This window comes from Scyliorhinus torazame, chromosome 9 (assembly GCF_047496885.1).
Source record: "Scyliorhinus torazame isolate Kashiwa2021f chromosome 9, sScyTor2.1, whole genome shotgun sequence".
NCBI lineage: Eukaryota > Metazoa > Chordata > Chondrichthyes > Carcharhiniformes > Scyliorhinidae > Scyliorhinus > Scyliorhinus torazame.
The window spans coordinates 7,485,128-7,505,402 of NC_092715.1; the positions used below are offsets into that span (position 1 = coordinate 7,485,128).

General features: G+C 57.9%; 1 protein-coding gene across 1 annotated transcript in view; it reads left to right on the forward strand.

Moving 5' to 3' along the window:
- Nucleotides 1-20,275, forward strand: part of LOC140429943 (ciliogenesis and planar polarity effector 1-like) — a 687,141-nt gene that overhangs the window by 477,553 nt on the left and 189,313 nt on the right. The window contains exons 25-26 of the mRNA XM_072517533.1: nucleotides 11,398-12,286; nucleotides 14,792-14,931. Coding sequence (XP_072373634.1) covers nucleotides 11,398-12,286; nucleotides 14,792-14,931 — 1,029 coding nt within the window. The remainder of the gene's footprint in view (nucleotides 1-11,397; nucleotides 12,287-14,791; nucleotides 14,932-20,275) is intronic.

Sequence of the window (20,275 nt, forward strand, 5' to 3'; positions counted from 1 at the left end):
CCGGGGAGAGGGTGGGATTGCTGGGTTCCGGGGAGATGGTGGGATTACTGGGTTCCGGGGGGATTACTGGGTTCCGGGGGGAGGGTGGGATTACTGGGTTCCGGGGGGAGGGTGGGATTACTGGGTTCCGGGGGGATTACTGGGTTCCGGGGGGAGGGTGGGATTACTGGGTTCCGGGGGGAGGGTGGGATTACTGGGTTCCGGGGGGATTACTGGGTTCCGGGGAGAGGATGGGATTGCTGGGTTCCGGGGAGATGGTGGGATTACTGGGTTCCGGGGGGATTACTGGGTTCCGGGGGGAGGGTGGGATTACTGGGTTCCGGGGGGAGGGTGGGATTACTTGGTTCCGGGGGGATTACTGGGTTCCCGGGGGAGGGTGGGATTACTGGGTTCCGGGGGGATTACTGGGTTCCGGGGAGAGGGTGGTATTACTGGCTTCCGGGGAGAGGGTGGGATTGCCGGGTTCCGGGGAGAGGGTGGGATTGCTGGGTTCCGGGGGGAGGGTGGGATTACTGGGTTCCGTGGGGAGGGTTGGATTACCGGGTTCCGGGGAGATGGTGAGATTACTGGGTTCCGGGGGGAGGGTGGGATTACTGGGTTCCGGGGGGATGGTGGGATTACTGGGTTCCGGGGAGAGGGTGGGATTACTGGGTTCCGGGGAGATGGTGGGATTACTGGGTTCCAGGGAGAGGGTGGGATTGCTGGGTTCCGGGCAGAGGGTGGGATTGCTGGGTTCCGGGGGGATGGTGGGATTACTGGGTCCTGGGGAGAGGGTGGGATTACTGGGTTCCGGGGAGATGGTGGGATTACTGGGTTCCGGGGGGATTACTGGGTTCCGGGGAGAGGGTGGGATTACTGGGTTCCGGGGGGAGGGTGGGATTACTGGGTTCCGGGGGGAGGGTGGGATTACTGGGTTCCGGGGGATTACTGGGTTCCCGGGGGAGGGTGGGATTACTGGGTTCCGGGGGGATTACTGGGTTCCGGGGAGAGGGTGGGATTGCTGGGTTCCGGGGAGAGGGTGGGATTGCTGGGTTCCGGGGAGATGGTGGGATTACTGGGTTCCGGGGGGATTACTGGGTTCCGGGGGAGGGTGGGATTACTGGGTTCCGGGGGGAGGGTGGGATTACTGGGTTCCGGGGGGATTACTGGGTTCCCGGGGGAGGGTGGGATTACTGGGTTCTGGGGGGATTACTGGGTTCCGGGGAGAGGGTGGGATTGCTGGGTTCCGGGGAGAGGGTGGGATTGCTGTGTTCCGGGGGGATTACTGGGTTCCGGGGAGAGGGTGGGATTACTGGGTTCCGGGGAGAGGGTGGGATTGCTGGGTTCCGGAGGGATTACTGGGTTCCAGGGAGAGGGTGGGATTACTGGGTTCCGAGGGGAGGGTGGGATTACTGGGTTCCGGGGAGATTGTGGGATTGCTGGGTTCCGGGGGGAGGGTGGGATTACTGGGTTCCGGGGAGAGGGTGGGATTACTGGGTTCCGGGGGGAGGGTGGGATTGCTGGGTTCCAGGGGGAGGGTGGGATTACTGGGTTCCTGGGGGAGGGTGGGATTACTGGGTTCTGGGGGAGGGTGGGATTGCTGGGTTCCGGGGGGAGGGTGGGATTGCTGGTTTCCGGGGAGAGGGTGGGATTACTGGGTTCCGGGGGGATTACTGGGTTCCGGGGTGATTGTGGGATTGCTGGGTTCCGGGGGGAGGGTGGGATTGCTGGGTTCCGGGGAGAGGGTGGGATTACTGGGTTCCGGGGAGAGGGTGGGATTACTGGGTTCCGGGGAGAGGGTGGGATTACTGGGTTCCGGGGAGAGGGTGGGATTACTGGGTTCCGGGGAGAGGGTGGTATTACTGGGTTCCGGGGAGAGGGTGGGATTACTGGGTTCCGGGGTGAGGGTGGGATTACTGGGTTCCGGGGTGAGGGTTGGATTACTGGGTTCCGGGGAGAGGGTGGGATTGCTGGGTTCTGGGGTGAGGGTGGGATTGCTGGGTTCCGGGGAGAGGGTGGGATTACTGGGTTCCGGGGAGAGGGTGGGATTACTGGGTTCCGGGGAGAGGGTGGGATTGCTGGGTTCCGGGGTGAGGGTGGGATTGCTGGGTTCCGGGGGGAGGGTGGGATTACTGGGTTCCTGGGGGAGGGTGGGATTGCTGGGTTCCGGGGGGAGGGTGGGATTACTGGGTTCCGGGGTGAGGGTGGGATTGCTGGGTTCCGGGGGGAGGGTGGGATTACTGGGTTCCGGGGTGAGGGTGGGATTGCTGGGTTCCGGGGTGAGGGTGGGATTGTTGGGTTCCGGGGTGAGGGTGGGATTGCTGGGTTCCGGGGGGAGGGTGGGATTACTGGGTTCCTGGGGGAGGGTGGGATTGCTGGGTTCCGGGGGGAGGGTGGGATTACCGGGTTCCGGGGTGAGGGTGGGATTGCTGGGTTCCGGGGGGAGGGTGGGATTACTGGGTTCCGGGGGGAGGGTGGGATTACTGGGTTCCGGGGGGAGGGTGGGATTACTGGGTTCCGGGGGGATTACTGGGTTCCCGGGGAGGGTGGGATTACTGGGTTCTGGGGGGATTACTGGGTTCCGGGGAGAGGGTGGGATTGCTGGGTTCCGGGGAGAGGGTGGAATTGCTGTGTTCCGGGGGGATTACTGGGTTCCGGGGAGAGGGTGGGATTACTGGGTTCCGGGGAGAGTGTGGGATTCCTGGGTTCCGGGGGGAGGGTGGGATTGCTGGGTTCCGGAGGGATTACTGGGTTCCAGGGAGAGGGTGGGATTACTGGGTTCCGAGGGGAGGGTGGGATTACTGGGTTCCGGGGAGATTGTGGGATTGCTGGGTTCCGGGGGGAGGGTGGGATTACTGGGTTCCGGGGAGAGGGTGGGATTACTGGGTTCCGGGGGGAGGGTGGGATTGCTGGGTTCCGGGGGGAGGGTGGGATTACTGGGTTCCTGGGGGAGGGTGGGATTACTGGGTTCTGGGGGAGGGTGGGATTGCTGGGTTCCGGGGGGAGGGTGGGATTGCTGGTTTCCGGGGAGAGGGTGGGATTGCTGGGTTCCGGAGGGATTACTGGGTTCCAGGGAGAGGGTGGGATTGCTGGGTTCCGGGGAGAGGGTGGGATTACTGGGTTCCGGGGAGATGGTGGGATTGCTGGGTTCCGGGGGGAGGGTGGGATTGCTGGGTTCCGGGGGGAGGGTGGGATTGCTGGGTTCCGGGGGGAGGGTGGGATTACTGGGTTCCGGGGGGAGGGTGGGATTACTGGGTTCCGGGGGGAGGGTGGGATTACTGGGTTCCGGGGAGAGGGTGGGATTGCTGGGTTCCGGGGGGAGGGTGGGATTGCTGGGTTCCGGGGGGACAGTGGGATTGCTGGGTTCCGGGGGGAGGGTGGGCTTACTGGGTTCCGGGGGGAGGGTGGGATTACTGGGTTCCGGGGAGAGGGTGGGATTACTGGGTTCCGGGGGGAGGGTGGGATTGCTGAGTTCCGGGGAGATGGTGGAATTGCTGGGTTCCGGGGGGAGGGTGGGATTGCTGAGTTCCGGGGAGATGGTGGAATTGCTGGGTTCCGGGGAGGGGGTGGGATTACTGGTTTCCGGGGAGTGGTTGGGATTACTGGGTTCCGGGCAGAGGGTGGGATTGCTGGGTTCCGGGGGATTACTGGGTTCCGGGGAGAGGGTGGGATTACTGGGTTCCGGGGGGAGGGTGGGATTGCTGGGTTCCGGGGGGAGGGTGGGATTGCTGGGTTCCGGGGGGAGGGTGGGATTACTGGGTTCCGGGGTGAGGGTGGGATTGCTGGGTTCCGGGGGGAGGGTGGGATTACTGGGTTCCGGTGTGAGGGTGGGATTGCTGGGTTCCGGGGTGAGGGTGGGATTGTTGGGTTCCGGGGTGAGGGTGGGATTGCTGGGTTCCGGGGGGAGGGTGGGATTACTGGGTTCCTGGGGGAGGGTGGGATTGCTGGGTTCCGGGGGGAGGGTGGGATTACCGGGTTCCGGGGTGAGGGTGGGATTGCTGGGTTCCGGGGGGAGGGTGGGATTACTGGGTTCCGGGGGGAGGGTGGGATGACTGGGTTCCAGGGGGAGGGTGGGATTACTGGGTTCCGGGGGGATTACTGGGTTCCCGGGGGAGGGTGGGATTACTGGGTTCTGGGGGGATTACTGGGTTCCGGGGAGAGGGTGGGATTGCTGGGTTCCGGGGAGAGGGTGGGATTGCTGTGTTCCGGGGGGTTTACTGGGTTCCGGGGAGAGGGTGGGATTACTGGGTTCCGGGGAGAGTGTGGGATTCCTGGGTTCCGGGGGGAGGGTGGGATTGCTGGGTTCCGGAGGGATTACTGGGTTCCAGGGAGAGGGTGGGATTACTGGGTTCCGAGGGGAGGGTGGGATTACTGGGTTCCGGGGAGATTGTGGGATTGCTGGGTTCCGGGGGGAGGGTGGGATTACTGGGTTCCGGGGAGAGGGTGGGATTACTGGGTTCCGGGGGGAGGGTGGGATTTCTGGGTTCCGGGGGGAGGGTGGGATTACTGGGTTCCTGGGGGAGGGTGGGATTACTGGGTTCTGGGGGAGGGTGGGATTGCTGGGTTCCGGGGGGAGGGTGGGATTGCTGGTTTCCGGGGAGAGGGTGGGATTACTGGGTTCCGGGGAGAGGGTGGGATTACTGGGTTCCGGGGAGATGGTGGGATTGCTGGGTTCCGGGGGGAGGGTGGGATTGCTGGGTTCCGGGGGGAGGGTGGGATTGCTGGGTTCCGGGGGGAGGGTGGGATTACTGGGTTCCGGGGGGAGGGTGGGATTACTGGGTTCCGGGGGGAGGGTGGGATTACTGGGTTCCGGGGAGAGGGTGGGATTGCTGGGTTCCGGGGGGAGGGTGGGATTGCTGGGTTCCGGGGGGACAGTGGGATTGCTGGGTTCCGGGGGGAGGGTGGGCTTACTGGGTTCCGGGGGGAGGGTGGGATTACTGGGTTCCGGGGAGAGGGTGGGATTACTGGGTTCCGGGGGGAGGGTGGGATTGCTGAGTTCCGGGGAGATGGTGGAATTGCTGGGTTCCGGGGGGAGGGTGGGATTGCTGAGTTCCGGGGAGATGGTGGAATTGCTGGGTTCCGGGGAGGGGGTGGGATTACTGGGTTCCGGGGAGTGGTTGGGATTACTGGGTTCCGGGCAGAGGGTGGGATTGCTGGGTTCCGGGGGATTACTGGGTTCCGGGGAGAGGGTGGGATTACTGGGTTCCGGGGGGAGGGTGGGATTGCTGGGTTCCGGGGGGAGGGTGGGATTGCTGAGTTCCGGGGAGATGGTGGGATTGCTGGGTTCCGGGGAGAGGTTGGGATTGCTGGGTTCCGCGGGGATTACTGGGTTCCGGGGGGAGGGTGGGATTACTGGGTTCCTGGGGGAGGGTGGGATTGCTGGATTCCGGGGAGAGGTTGGGATTGCTGGGTTCCGGGGGGATTACTGGGTTCCGGGGAGATGGTGAGATTCCTGGGTTCCGGGGAGAGGGTGGGATTACTGGGTTCCGGGGAGAGGGTGGGATTACTGGGTTCCGGGGAGAGGGTGGGATTACTGGGTTCCGGGGAGAGGGTGGGATTACTGGGTCTGGGTTCCGGGGAGATGGTGGGATTACTGGGTTCCGGGGGGATTACTGGGTTCCGGGGAGAGGGTGGGATTACTGGGTTCCGGGGGGAGGGTGGGATTACTGGGTTCCGGGGGGATTACTGGGTTCCCGGGGGAGGGTGGGATTACTGGGTTCCGGGGGGATTACTGGGTTCCGGGGAGAGGGTGGGATTGCTGGGTTCCGGGGAGAGGGTGGGATTGCTGGGTTCCGGGGAGATGGTGGGATTACTGGGTTCCGGGAGGATTACTGGGTTCCGGGGGGAGGGTGGGATTACTGGGTTCCGGGGGGAGGGTGGGATTACTGGGTTCCGGGGGGATTACTGGGTTCCGGGGGGAGGGTGGGATTACTGGGTTCCGGGGGGAGGGTGGGATTACTGGGTTCCGGGGGGATTACTGGGTTCCGGGGAGAGGATGGGATTGCTGGGTTCCGGGGAGATGGTGGGATTACTGGGTTCCGGGGGGATTACTGGGTTCCGGGGGGAGGGTGGGATTACTGGGTTCCGGGGGGAGGGTGGGATTACTTGGTTCCGGGGGGATTACTGGGTTCCCGGGGGAGGGTGGGATTACTGGGTTCCGGGGGGATTACTGGGTTCCGGGGAGAGGGTGGTATTACTGGCTTCCGGGGAGAGGGTGGGATTGCCGGGTTCCGGGGAGAGGGTGGGATTGCTGGGTTCCGGGGGGAGGGTGGGATTACTGGGTTCCGTGGGGAGGGTTGGATTACCGGGTTCCGGGGAGATGGTGAGATTACTGGGTTCCGGGGGGAGGGTGGGATTACTGGGTTCCGGGGGGATGGTGGGATTACTGGGTTCCGGGGAGAAGGTGGGATTACTGGGTTCCGGGGAGATGGTGGGATTACTGGGTTCCAGGGAGAGGGTGGGATTGCTGGGTTCCGGGCAGAGGGTGGGATTGCTGGGTTCCGGGGGGATGGTGGGATTACTGGGTCCTGGGGAGAGGGTGGGATTACTGGGTTCCGGGGAGATGGTGGGATTACTGGGTTCCGGGGGGATTACTGGGTTCCGGGGAGAGGGTGGGATTACTGGGTTCCGGGGGGAGGGTGGGATTACTGGGTTCCGGGGGGAGGGTGGGATTACTGGGTTCCGGGGGGATTACTGGGTTCCCGGGGGAGGGTGGGATTACTGGGTTCCGGGGGGATTACTGGGTTCCGGGGAGAGGGTGGGATTGCTGGGTTCCGGGGAGAGGGTGGGATTGCTGGGTTCCGGGGAGATGGTGGGATTACTGGGTTCCGGGGGGATTACTGGGTTCCGGGGGGAGGGTGGGATTACTGGGTTCCGGGGGGAGGGTGGGATTACTGGGTTCCGGGGGGATTACTGGGTTCCCGGGGGAGGGTGGGATTACTGGGTTCTGGGGGGATTACTGGGTTCCGGGGAGAGGGTGGGATTGCTGGGTTCCGGGGAGAGGGTGGGATTGCTGTGTTCCGGGGGGATTACTGGGTTCCGGGGAGAGGGTGGGATTACTGGGTTCCGGGGAGAGGGTGGGATTGCTGGGTTCCGGAGGGATTACTGGGTTCCAGGGAGAGGGTGGGATTACTGGGTTCCGAGGGGAGGGTGGGATTACTGGGTTCCGGGGAGATTGTGGGATTGCTGGGTTCCGGGGGGAGGGTGGGATTACTGGGTTCCGGGGAGAGGGTGGGATTACTGGGTTCCGGGGGGAGGGTGGGATTGCTGGGTTCCGGGGGGAGGGTGGGATTACTGGGTTCCTGGGGGAGGGTGGGATTACTGGGTTCTGGGGGAGGGTGGGATTGCTGGGTTCCGGGGGGAGGGTGGGATTGCTGGTTTCCGGGGAGAGGGTGGGATTACTGGGTTCCGGGGGGATTACTGGGTTCCGGGGTGATTGTGGGATTGCTGGGTTCCGGGGGGAGGGTGGGATTGCTGGGTTCCGGGGAGAGGGTGGGATTACTGGGTTCCGGGGAGAGGGTGGGATTACTGGGTTCCGGGGAGAGGGTGGGATTACTGGGTTCCGGGGAGAGGGTGGGATTACTGGGTTCCGGGGAGAGGGTGGGATTACTGGGTTCCGGGGAGAGGGTGGGATTACTGGGTTCCGGGGTGAGGGTGCGATTACTGGGTTCCGGGGTGAGGGTGGGATTACTGGGTTCCGGGGAGAGGGTGGGATTGCTGGGTTCTGGGGTGAGGGTGGGATTGCTGGGTTCCGGGGAGAGGGTGGGATTACTGGGTTCCGGGGAGAGGGTGGGATTGCTGGGTTCCGGGGTGAGGGTGGGATTGCTGGGTTCCGGGGGGAGGGTGGGATTACTGGGTTCCTGGGGGAGGGTGGGATTGCTGGGTTCCGGGGGGAGGGTGGGATTACTGGGTTCCGGGGTGAGGGTGGGATTGCTGGGTTCCGGGGGGAGGGTGGGATTACTGGGTTCCGGGGTGAGGGTGGGATTGCTGGGTTCCGGGGTGAGGGTGGGATTGTTGGGTTCCGGGGTGAGGGTGGGATTGCTGGGTTCCGGGGGGAGGGTGGGATTACTGGGTTCCTGGGGGAGGGTGGGATTGCTGGGTTCCGGGGGGAGGGTGGGATTACCGGGTTCCGGGGTGAGGGTGGGATTGCTGGGTTCCGGGGGGAGGGTGGGATTACTGGGTTCCGGGGGGAGGGTGGGATTACTGGGTTCCGGGGGGATTACTGGGTTCCCGGGGGAGGGTGGGATTACTGGGTTCTGGGGGGATTACTGGGTTCCGGGGAGAGGGTGGGATTGCTGGGTTCCGGGGAGAGGGTGGGATTGCTGTGTTCCGGGGGGATTACTGGGTTCCGGGGAGAGGGTGGGATTACTGGGTTCCGGGGAGAGGGTGGGATTCCTGGGTTCCGGGGGAGGGTGGGATTGCTGGGTTCCGGAGGGATTACTGGGTTCCAGGGAGAGGGTGGGATTACTGGGTTCCGAGGGGAGGGTGGGATTACTGGGTTCCGGGGAGATTGTGGGATTGCTGGGTTCCGGGGGGAGGGTGGGATTACTGGGTTCCGGGGAGAGGGTGGGATTACTGGGTTCCGGGGGGAGGGTGGGATTGCTGGGTTCCGGGGGGAGGGTGGGATTACTGGGTTCCTGGGGGAGGGTGGGATTACTGGGTTCTGGGGGAGGGTGGGATTGCTGGGTTCCGGGGGGAGGGTGGGATTGCTGGTTTCCGGGGAGAGGGTGGGATTACTGGGTTCCGGGGGGATTACTGGGTTCCGGGGTGATTGTGGGATTGCTGGGTTCCGGGGGGAGGGTGGGATTGCTGGGTTCCGGGGAGAGGGTGGGATTACTGGGTTCCGGGGAGAGGGTGGGATTACTGGGTTCCGGGGAGAGGGTGGGATTACTGGGTTCCGGGGAGAGGGTGGGATTACTGGGTTCCGGGGAGAGGGTGGGATTACTGGGTTCCGGGGAGAGGGTGGGATTACTGGGTTCCGGGGTGAGGGTGGGATTACTGGGTTCCGGGGTGAGGGTGGGATTACTGGGTTCCGGGGAGAGGGTGGGATTACTGGGTTCCGGGGAGAGGGTGGGATTGCTGGGTTCCGGGGTGAGGGTGGGATTGCTGGGTTCCGGGGGGAGGGTGGGATTACTGGGTTCCTGGGGGAGGGTGGGATTGCTGGGTTCCGGGGGGAGGGTGGGATTACTGGGTTCCGGGGTGAGGGTGGGATTGCTGGGTTCCGGGGGGAGGGTGGGATTACTGGGTTCCGGGGTGAGGGTGGGATTGCTGGGTTCCGGGGTGAGGGTGGGATTGTTGGGTTCCGGGGGGAGGGTGGGATTGCTGGGTTCCGGGGGGAGGGTGGGATTGCTGGGTTCCGGGGGAAGGGTGGGATTACTGGGTTCTGGGGAGAGGGTGGGATTGCTGGGTTCCGGGGGGAGGGTGGGATTGCTGAGTTCCGGGGGGATTACTGGGTTCCGGCGAGAGGGTGGGATTGCTGGGTTCCAGGGAGAGGGTGGGATTACTGGGTTCCGGGGAGAGGGTGGGATTACTGGGTTCCGGGGTGAGGGTGGGATTACTGGGTTCCGGGGAGAGGGTGGGATTACTGGGTTCCGGGGCGAGGGTGGGATTACTGGGGTCCGGGGAGATGGTGGGATTGCTGGGTTCCGGGGAGAGGATGGGTTTACTGGGTTCCGGGTGGAGGGTGGGATTACTGGGTTCCGGGGGGGAGGGTGGGATTACTGGGTTCCGGGGAGAGGGTGGGATTACTGGGTTCCGGGGGGAGGGTGGGATTACTGGGTTCCGGGGAGATGGTGGGATTACTGGGTTCCGGGGAGAGGGTGGGATTACTGGGTTCCGGGGAGATGGTGGGATTGCTGGGTTCCGGGGAGAGGGTGGGATTACTGGGTTCCGGGGGGGAAGGTGGGATTACTGGGTTCCGGGGAGAGGGTGGGATTACTGGGTTCCGGGGAGAGGGTGGGATTGCTGGGTTCCGGGGAGAGGGTGGGATTGCTGGGTTCCGGGGTGAGGGTGCGATTACTGGGTTCCGGGGAGAGGGTGGGATTGCTGGGTTCCGGGGAGAGGGTGGGATTACTGGGTTCCGGGGGGAGGGTGGGATTACTGGGTTCCGGGGGGGAGGGTGGGATTGCTGGGTTCCGGGGAGAGGGTGGGATTACTGGGTTCCGGGGGGGAAGGTGGGATTACTGGGTTCCGGGGCAAGGGTGGGATTACTGGGTTCCGGGGAGAGGGTGGGATTACTGGGTTCCGGGGGGAGGGTGGGATTACTGGGTTCCGGGGGGAGGGTGGGATTGCTGGGTTCCGGGGAGAGGGTGGGATTACTGGGTTCCGGGGAGAGGGTGGGATTACTGGGTTCCGGGGGGAGGGTGGGATTACTGGGTTCCGGGGGGAGGGTGGGATTACTGGGTTCCAGGGAGAGGGTGGGATTACTGGGTTCCGGGGAGAGGGTGGGATTGCTGGGTTCCGGGGTGAGGGTGCGATTACTGGGTTCCGGGGGGAGGGTGGGATTACTGGGTTCCGGGGAGATGGTGGGATTGCTGGGTTCCGGGGGGAGGGTGGGATTACTGGGTTCCGGGGAGAGGGTGGGATTACTGGGTTCCGGGGAGAGGGTGGGATTACTGGGTTCCGGGGAGATGGTGGGATTGCTGGGTTCCGGGGGGAGGGTGGGATTGCTGGGTTCCGGGGGGAGGGTGGGATTGCTGGGTTCCGGGGAGAGGGTGGGATTGCTGGGTTCCGGGGGGAGGGTGGGATTGCTGGGTTCCGGGGGGACAGTGGGATTGCTGGGTTCCGGGGGGAGGGTGGGTTTACTGGATTCCGGGGGGAGGGTGGGATTACTGGGTTCCGGGGGGAGGGTGGGATTACTGGGTTCCGGGGGGAGGGTGGGATTACTGGGTTCCGGGGGGATTACTATGTTCCGGGGAGAGGGTGGGATTGCTGGGTTCCGGGGGGAGGGTGGGATTACTGGGGTCCGGGGGGAGGGTGGAGGTGTAGGTTTTGTTGGGGAGTTCTCTCCAAGGTCCGGTGCTGACCCAGTGGGCTGAATGGCCTCCTTCTGTACTGTAAATTCTCCGATTGTGTGAATGTTGGATAGCCGGGTGTGCTGCAGACACCGAGAAACACCCACTGAACACACCATTCAGCAGAATTTAACTGCAGTCCGCTGAATCGCACCCTTTCCGTCTGTTGGTGTAATCTGGAATGTGCTCTGTCTGAAAGCTCAATGAAGCAGATTAAATAATAACTTTATTGGAGAATTAGATTGAATAATTTACTGAGCTCTGGGGAAGGAGCAGGTCAATGGAAGAGATATACCAAACGGCCGGCATGGGAACAGTGGGCTGAATGGCCTCCTTGTGTGCTGTATTATTCTGTGCTCAAAAAATATCTGACCGAATGCAACAGGGCTTTGTTCTGTATTTACAGGAACGCAGCACCCAGTCCCCAGAGGAGCTCAGCCAGCAGGAGCAATGGTCCAGCCTGCAGGAAGGCCGGAGGCTCACAGGTTTACACACCTTGCCTGCCTGTGGTGGGTTCGTGGGAGTTTGAACGTGATGATGAAGAGTATGTGAAATTCCTGGAGTTGTTCCTGAGCTACCTGTTGGAGAGAGACCAGATAGTGAATGAGGACCCGGCTGTCCCACTGCTGAGCAGCTGCTCGGCCTACCTGAGGGAGCAGGAGCTGAACTCGCTGGTATTCCAGGTTCACAGCACTTTCAAGCGGCGACAGAGCAGGGGCAGAGCTTCCAGAGAAACCAAGACATCTTCTCACTTTGTGTCAGACTGGCGCCAGAACGAGAACCTTGGTTGTGGGCGAGGATGGAAACCCCCAGCCTCCTCCCCCGCTCCAGCAATGCCCCAGTCCACTCTCCATTCTGAAGTATTGTCCAACGAGCACAATGTTCACAGTTATTTTCCTGCCGTTGACACGCGGGGCCCGGCGAGGGGCAGAGGCCTGTTTGGGTTAAAGTTGCACTCTTTGCCGAGTAAGTTAAACACGCCGCAGAAGTGGGCAGCTGCTCGTGACGCTGCCTCTCCTACCACCAAGACAGACTGCGCTCCCTGCTGCTCAGTGTTAGCTGTGTTGGAAGAGGACCTCACCACTGAGCTGGAACTCCAGTCCCAGGCAAAGCTCCTGGAGTGGATGATCCGATGGTCTGAACGACGCCTGCTTTGTGGCCCTCACAAAGTGGAGAAATTACTGGAGCACAACACCGCCATACGGGTCCAAGTATCGCTGCCTGTCATCCTGCGCTCACTCTGGCTGCTGCACAGGGACCTGAAGCCTGAGAGACTGGATAACTGCAGCCACTGGGTACGTTACTGAACAGCTTTCACCTCCATCTCCCATAATCAGAGCATGGCTCAGAACAGCAGGCTGCCATTTGGTCGACGGTGTTTCGAAAGGAACTTTCCACCTCGTGTCGCTCCCCTCCCCTTTCCTGTGGCCCCTGCAAATTGCTCCCATTCTTCAGCTAATAACCCTTTACACGTTCCACACCGTTCTCCTCATGGTTACGAGTTCCGGATCACCCGGTTTGAAATGGTGATCAGCACATCAAACTCTGGGTCATTTAATATATGTCAGGAAAAGCGAGGATGCCAACACTGACCCCTGGGGAACTCCACTAAAACCCGCCTCCAGTCCCAAAAATCACTCCATCACTGTGCGGGGTTGGGAGATTGAGGTTGGACGCTGTGGAGGGAAGGTCAGCGGAGGGGATCAGGTCACTGACAGTCCTGGAAACAGTGGCCTGATGCTGGGTGGTGGGGGTCATGGTCCAGGGGGAGGTCAGAGGAAGTGTCTGAGAGATGCCGTTCAGCCTCTGTGAGGCAGACGTCAGTGCGCCATGTCCAACCCCTCTCCCTCCATTCCCTACCAGGATGTCCAATCCGTCTCCCTCCATTCCCCACCAGGATGTCCAATCCCTCTCCCTCCATTCCCCACCAGGATGTCCAATCCCTCTCCCTCCATTCCCCACCAGGATGTCCAATCCCTCTCCCTCCATTCCCCACCAGGATGTCCAATCCCTCTCCCTCCATTCCCCACCAGGATTCCCAATCCCTCTCCCTCCATTCCCCACCAGGATGTCCAATCCCTCTCCCTCCATTCCCCACCAGGATGTCCAATCCCTCTCCCTCCATTCCCGACCAGGATGTCCAATCCCTCTCTCCCTCCATTCCCCACCAGGATGCCCAATCCCTCTCTCCCTCCTTTCCTTTCCATTTTCAATTCATGGAATATCCATGACAAACCCGCCGACTCCCACAGTTACCTCGACTACAGCTCTTCACACCCCACATCGTGCTGCCCACATACCGTGTGCCGTACCGTAGCACAAGTGGTTAGCACTGTGGCTTCACAGCACCAGGGTACTGGGTTCGATTCCCCGCTGGGTCACTTGTCTGTGTGGAGTCTGCACGTTCTCCCCGTGTCTGCGTGGGTTTCCTCCGGGTGCTCCGGTTTCCTCCCACAGTCCAAATACGTGCAGGTTAGGTGGATTGGCCATGATAAATTGCCCTTAGTGACCAAAAAGATTAGGAGGGGTTATTGGGTTACAGGGATAGGGTGGAAGTGAGGGCTTAAGTGGGTCGGTGCAGACTCGATGGGCCGAATGGCCTCCTGCACTGTATATTCTGTGAACTAACCAACATCATGTGAGGACCCCATCCCATCCTCCCAGTTCCTTCACCTCCGTCGTATCTGTCCCGATGATGCCACTTTCCAAAACGGTGATGTCGACATGTTTTTATTCTTCCTTAATCCTGGTTTCCAGGACAGGACTCTCGACCATGTCCGACCCATCTCCCGCACCTCTGCCCTCACACCCCCCCCCCTCCCAGGCCCAGGTTAGCATCCCCCTTATCCTCATTTTTTCAGCCCGCCAGCCTCCGCATTCACAGAATCTTCCTCCGTCAATTCCAACATGATTCCACCACCAAATACATCTTGCCCTCACTCCCCTATCAGCATTACACCGAGACCGTTCCTCTGGGATACCCTGGCCTACTCCTCCATCACCCCCAATACCTCACCGTCTTCCCACGGCACCTTCCCCTGCAATCGCAGATGGTGTAACACCTGCCCCTTTACCCCCTCGCTGCTCAACATCCCAGGGTCTAAACCCCCTTTCCAAGTGAGGCAGCGCTTCACGTGCACCTCCCTCAATCTGATCTATTGCATTCTCTGCTCCCAGTGTGGCCTACTCCACATAGGAGAGACTAAACGCAGACTGGGTGAACGCTTTGCACAACACCTCCAGTCCGTCCACAAGCAGGACCCAGACCTTCCTGTCGCTGCCATTTCAACTCACCGTCCTACTCTCACCTCCACATGTCCGTCCCAAGCGGGAATTGAACCTGGGACCCTGGCGATGTGAAGCAACTGTGCTAACCACTGTGCTACCGTGCCGCCCTTATCTAATAATAATAATTTTTATTGTCACAAGTAGGCTTACATTAACACTGCAATGAAGTTACTGTGAAAAGCCCCTAGTCTCCACATTCCGGTGCCTGTTCGGGGAGGCTGGTACGGGAATTGAACCCGCGCTGCTGGCCTTGTTCTGTATTTTGAGCTAGCGATTTAGCCCACTGTGCTAAACCAGCCCCTGTTATTTGATAACCCCCACATTGGTGTTCATGGGAGCTTGCTGTGCACAAACTGGCTGCTGTCTTTCGTCATATCAGAACAGTCACTGTCCCTTCATTGGCTGCAAAGCACTTTGGGTCTTCCTGGGATGAGAAAGGCACTATTCAAATGCAAATGTTTTCCCCTTTCTGAACAATTGCTTTGTTGATTGATGTTGTGTTTTGTTTTCAGAATTCAGAGAGGCAGATCCCTGAGAATCGGCCAGAGCAGTGCGGGGAGAGCAGTGTGGACACTGGATATCCGGCATCTCTGAGGACACCCATCATCGACGTGGAGGCTGATATCGAGGGACATGTTCGACCCTTTGTACAGTACGTTTCAAAGTGTATCATGGGCCAGAGTTACTGAGCTTAAGGAGGGTTGAATGAACATTCTGGAAGCAAAGCTGAGGCTGTTGAACTTCGCAGTGCTTTGATGATAGTTACGTCTTGGTTTGGCGATAGTTACGTCTTGGTTTGGTGATAGTTACGTCTTGGTTTGGTGATAGTTACATCTTGGTTTGGTGATAATTACGTCTTGGTTGGTTATAGTTCCGTCTCCGATTAATCCCACAGACAGCTTTTTTTGAACCTGTTATTTAGTTTCTACATCAATGTGCTTCTCATTTATGGATATTTCCATATTTAAATGCTGTGTCTAAGTCCGTCATTATTTTATACACCTCAATTAAAATCTCAACGAACAAAGAACAGAGAAAAGTACAGCACAGGAACAGGCCCTTCTGCCCTCCAAGCACGTGCCGACCATGCTGCCCGACTAAACTACAATCTTCTACACTTCCTGGGTCCGTATCCCTCTATTCCCATCCTATTCATATATTTGTCAAGATGCCCCTTAAATGTCACTATCGTCCCTGCTTCCACCACCTCCTCCGGCAGCGAGTTCCAGGCACCCACTACCCTCTGTGTAAAAAAACTTGCCTCGTACATCTCCTTGCCCCTCGCACCTTAAACCTATGTCCCCGAGTAATTGACCCCTCTACCCTGGGAAAAAGCCTCTGTCTATCCACTCTGTCTGTGCCCCTCATAATTTTGTATACCTCTATCAGGTCGCCCCTCAACCTGCGTCGCTCCAGTGAGAACAAACCAAGTTTATTCAACCTATCCTCATAGCTAATGCCCTCCATACCAGGCAACATTCTGGTAAATCTCTTCTGCACCCTCTCTAAAGCCTCCACATCCTTCTGGCAGTGTGGCGACCAGAATTGAACACTATACTCCAAGTGTGGCCTAACTAAGGTTCTATACTGCTGCAACATGACTTGCCAATTCTTCTCCTCAATGCCCCGGCCAATGAAGGCAAGCATGCCGTATGCCTTCTTGACTACCTTCTCCACCTGTGTTGCCCCTTTCAGTGACCTGTGGACCTGTACACCTAGATCTCTCTGAGTGTCAATACTCTTGAGGGTTCTACCATTCACTGTATGTTCGCTACCTGCATTAGACCTTCCAAAATGCATTACCTCACATTTGTCCGGATTAAATTCCATCTGCCATCTCTCCGCCCAAGTCTCCAAACGATCTAAATCCTGCTGTATCCTCTTACAGTCCTCATCACTATCCGCAATTCCACTAACCTTTGTGTCGTCTGCAAACTTACTAATCAGAGCAGTTACATTTTCCTCCAAATCATTTATATATACTACAAACAGCAAAAGTCCCAGCACTGATCCCTGTGGAACACCACTGGTCACAGCCCTCCAACTAGAAAAGCATCCTTCCATTGCTACTCGCTGCCTTCTATGACCTAGCCAGTTCTGTATCCACCTTGCCAGCTCACCCCGATCCCGTGTGACTTCACCTTTTGTACTAGTCTACCATGACGGACCTTGTCAAAGGCCTTACTGAAATCCATATAGTCAACATCCACTGCCCTACCTGCATCAATCATCTTTGTGACCTCTTCGAAAAACTCCATCACGTTAGTGAGACATGACCTCCCCTTCACAAAACCATGCTGCCTCTCATTAATACGTCCATTTGCTTCCAAACTGGAGTCGATCCTGTCTCGAAGAATTCTTTCCAGTAATTTCCCTACCACTGACGTAAGGCTCACCGGCCTGTAGTTCCCGGGATTATCCTTGCTACCCTTCTTAAACAGAGGAACAACATTGGCTATTCTCCAGTTCTCCGGGTCATCACCTGAAGACAGCGAGGATCCAAAGATTTCTGTCAAGGCCTCAGCAATTTCCTCTCCAGCCTCCTTCAGTATTCTGGGGTAGATCCCGTCAGGCCCTGCGGACTTATGTACCGTAATATTTTTCATGACGCCCAACACCTCGTCTTTTTGGATCTCAATGTGACCCAGGCTATCTACACCCCCTTCTCCAGACTCAACATCTACCAATTCCTTCTCTTTGGTGAATACTGATGCAAAGTATTCATTTAGTACCTCGCTCATTTCCTCTGGCTCCACACATAGATTCCCTTGCCTATCCTTCAGTGGGCCAACCCTTTCCCTCGCTACCCTCTTGCTTTTTATGTATGTGTAAAAAGCCTTGGGATTTTCCTTAACCCTATTTGCCAATGTCTTTTCGTGACCCTTTCTAGCCCTCCTGACTCCTTGCTTAAGTTCCTTCCTACTCTCCTTATATTCCACACAGGCTTTGTCTGTTCCCAGCCTTCTAGCCCTGACAAATGCCTCCTTTTTCTTTTTGACGAGGCCTACAATATCTCTCGTTATCCAAGGTTCCCGAAATTTGCCGTATTTATCCTTCTTCCTCACAGGAACATGCCGGTCCTGAATTCCTTTCAACTGACACTTGAAAGCCTCCCACATGTCAGAAGTTGATTTACCCTCAAACATCCGCCCCCAATCTAGGTTCTTCTGTTCCCGTCTAATGTTGTTATAATTAGCCTTCCCCCAATTTAGCACATTCACCCTTGGACCACTCTTATTCTTGTCCACCAGCACTTTAAAATTTACTGAATTGTGGTCACTGTTCCCAAAATGCTCCCCTATTTAAACTTCTACCACCTGACCGGGTCATTCCCCAATACCAAGTCCAGTACCGTCCCTTCCCTCGTTGGACTGTTTAGTCTCCCCTTCGACTCCTCTTAGTCTCCCCTGTTCCTCGGAAAGCAATCGTAGCCAATCCAATGCTGGTTAATATTCTCCATTCCTAGCAGCAGCTTCATTAATCTTCTCCTGTGCCCTCTCGCTCGTGTGACCACACCCTTCTGGTAATGCAGTGCCAGAACTGTCACTGAGTAAAGGAAGCCATGCTTGAGAACATGCCCTGCCTGACCAAGACCTCTCTGCAAGGGGTTCATGCTCCTGTTTCCCCTTGTGGATGGTTCTTGACTGCAGACTTCAAAATGATCCAGACATGGAGTTTGTTTCAACCACAAACTTCCTGTTTATTAAAAACCTCCAAATGTTCTAATACAAAGAGCTCACAACGAGTGCAAATGACAGCGAGACACTCAATTGGTCAGTCCAATTTAAATCCCTTCACCATTTAAGCTTCAACACACAAAATAACCACAACTTATCGGAATCACATTTCTGACCAAACCTTCCTCAGTTCAAATCCAAATTGCCCCAGGATTTGCTTGTTACCCTTCAGTTACTTTAAATACCTCCGCCATGGCCTTAGATTACAGGAGGGTACAGCTGGGCTGATCAGTGGCCAATGGAATTCAATCCAGATAATTGATGCACTTGGGCAGGACAAACAAGGCAAAGGGAATACAGGATAAACGGCAGGACCCTGGGGAGCACCGAGGGTCAGAGGGACCTTGGTGTGTATGTACACCCGTCCCTTAAGGTAGCAGAGCAGGTGGATACAGTGGTTAAGAAGGCATATAGTATACTTGCCTTTATTAGCCGAGGCACAGAGTCTCAGAGCAGGGAGGTTATGCTGGAACTGTATAAAACGTTGGTTAGGCCACAGCGAGAGTATTGTGGGCAGTTCTGGAATCCACATTATAGGAGGGATGTGATCGCCACTGGAAAGGGTGTGGAGGAGATTTACCAGGATGTTGCCTGGGCTGGAGAGTTTTCGTTATGAAGAGGGATTGGATGGACTGGGGTTGTTTTCCTTGGAGCAGAGGAGACTGAGGGGGGACAGGATTGAGATGTATAAAATTATGAGGGGCACAGATAGAGTAAACAGGAAGAAACCTTTCCCCTTGGGGGAGGGGTCAATGACCAGGGGGCAGAGATTTAAGGTGAGGGGCAGGAGGTTTAGAGGGGATGTGAGAAAAACCTTTCGCCCAGAGGGTGGTGGGAGTCTGGAACTCGCTGCCTGAGAGGGAGGTGGAGGTGGGTGTCGTGTTAATCACCCTGGGGTAACACGGACTGCAACTTTATGCAGTAGTACTGGAAAGTAGACTCCAAACTTTGATGTTAGTTCGATACGCTTTATTGAACCTGTTAAGCAGTGCACACAGTTCACTGTGGGTTTGACACTCTACTAACCTAAGCGTGCTTACTATAACTAACTAGACCAGACTAGCTCTGAGCCACGTGTAGAAGGTGCTAACTGATATATACACCCTGACTGTCACTGCAGTTGTCACCAGTGGAAAGAGGCAGAGTGCTGATGCCTCGTGTGCTTTGTAGTTGGAAGCCCCCCTCTAGTGTTCTGCCTGGTGATTGGTTGTGTTCTGTCCTGTGTGTTGATTGGCTGTACTGGGTGTCTGTCACTGCCTGTCTATATCTCATTATGTGCATGATTGCATATCATGACATCTCTCCTTTTAAAAAAAATGTTGGTTGCTTGGAGCATATGTGACTGGATTTACAGGTGGAACTATTTATATTAACTGGCGAGTGGATGAATATACACATGGGAGGTGTCTAGTGTGCAGATACAGAACAAAATTTACAAGATAAATGTCTATAAGTCCAATCTTTGGGGCTTAGTCGGATCCTTGTCGACCGCCTGAGAGGTGGAGGCGGGGGCGACGGCGCCCTGACAGGCGGGACTGCTGCCGGATTGGTGGCCTCGTGGTGCAAGGTGTCCGGAGCAGGCATAACGACATATGGAAAAGTAGGATCTGGTGGTGGGCAGGCAAGTTTGCGCAGCGCCCTCCTGTTACGCCTGACAATGGAGCCATCAGCCATACGAACTACAAACGATCTGGGAGCAGTCTGTCGAACAACAACAGCTGGAGCTGACCAGCCTCCCATCAGGTAGCTGGATCCGAACAGCATCTTCCGGACTTAGCACAGGCAAATCGGTAGCATGAGCATCGTACGTCAGCTTTTACCGGTTCCTGAGTTGCTGCACCTTTTGCAGCCCTGGGAGGTGATCCAGGTCTGGTAAGTGTATGGCCGGAACAGTCGTCCGCTGGCCTCTGTTCATGAGGAGTTGTGCCGGAAACATACCGGTGGACAGAGGGGTTGCCCTGTACGCCAACAGCGCAAGGCTGAAGCCAGAAGCAGAGTCCGCAGCCTTGCAGAGCAGTTGCTTCACTATATGGACCCGTTGCTCAACCTTCCCGTTGGACTGCGGGGAGTGTGGGCTTGAGGTGATGTGGTTGAATTGGTAGGACTTGGCGATATTGGACCACTCTTGGCTGTGGAAGCAGGGACCATTGTCACTCATGACAGTGAGGGGAATACCATGCCTGGCAAATGTCTCTTTTTTTAATAAACAATTTTATTGAGGTATTTTTGGCATTGTAAACAGTTACAGTGTACAGTAAT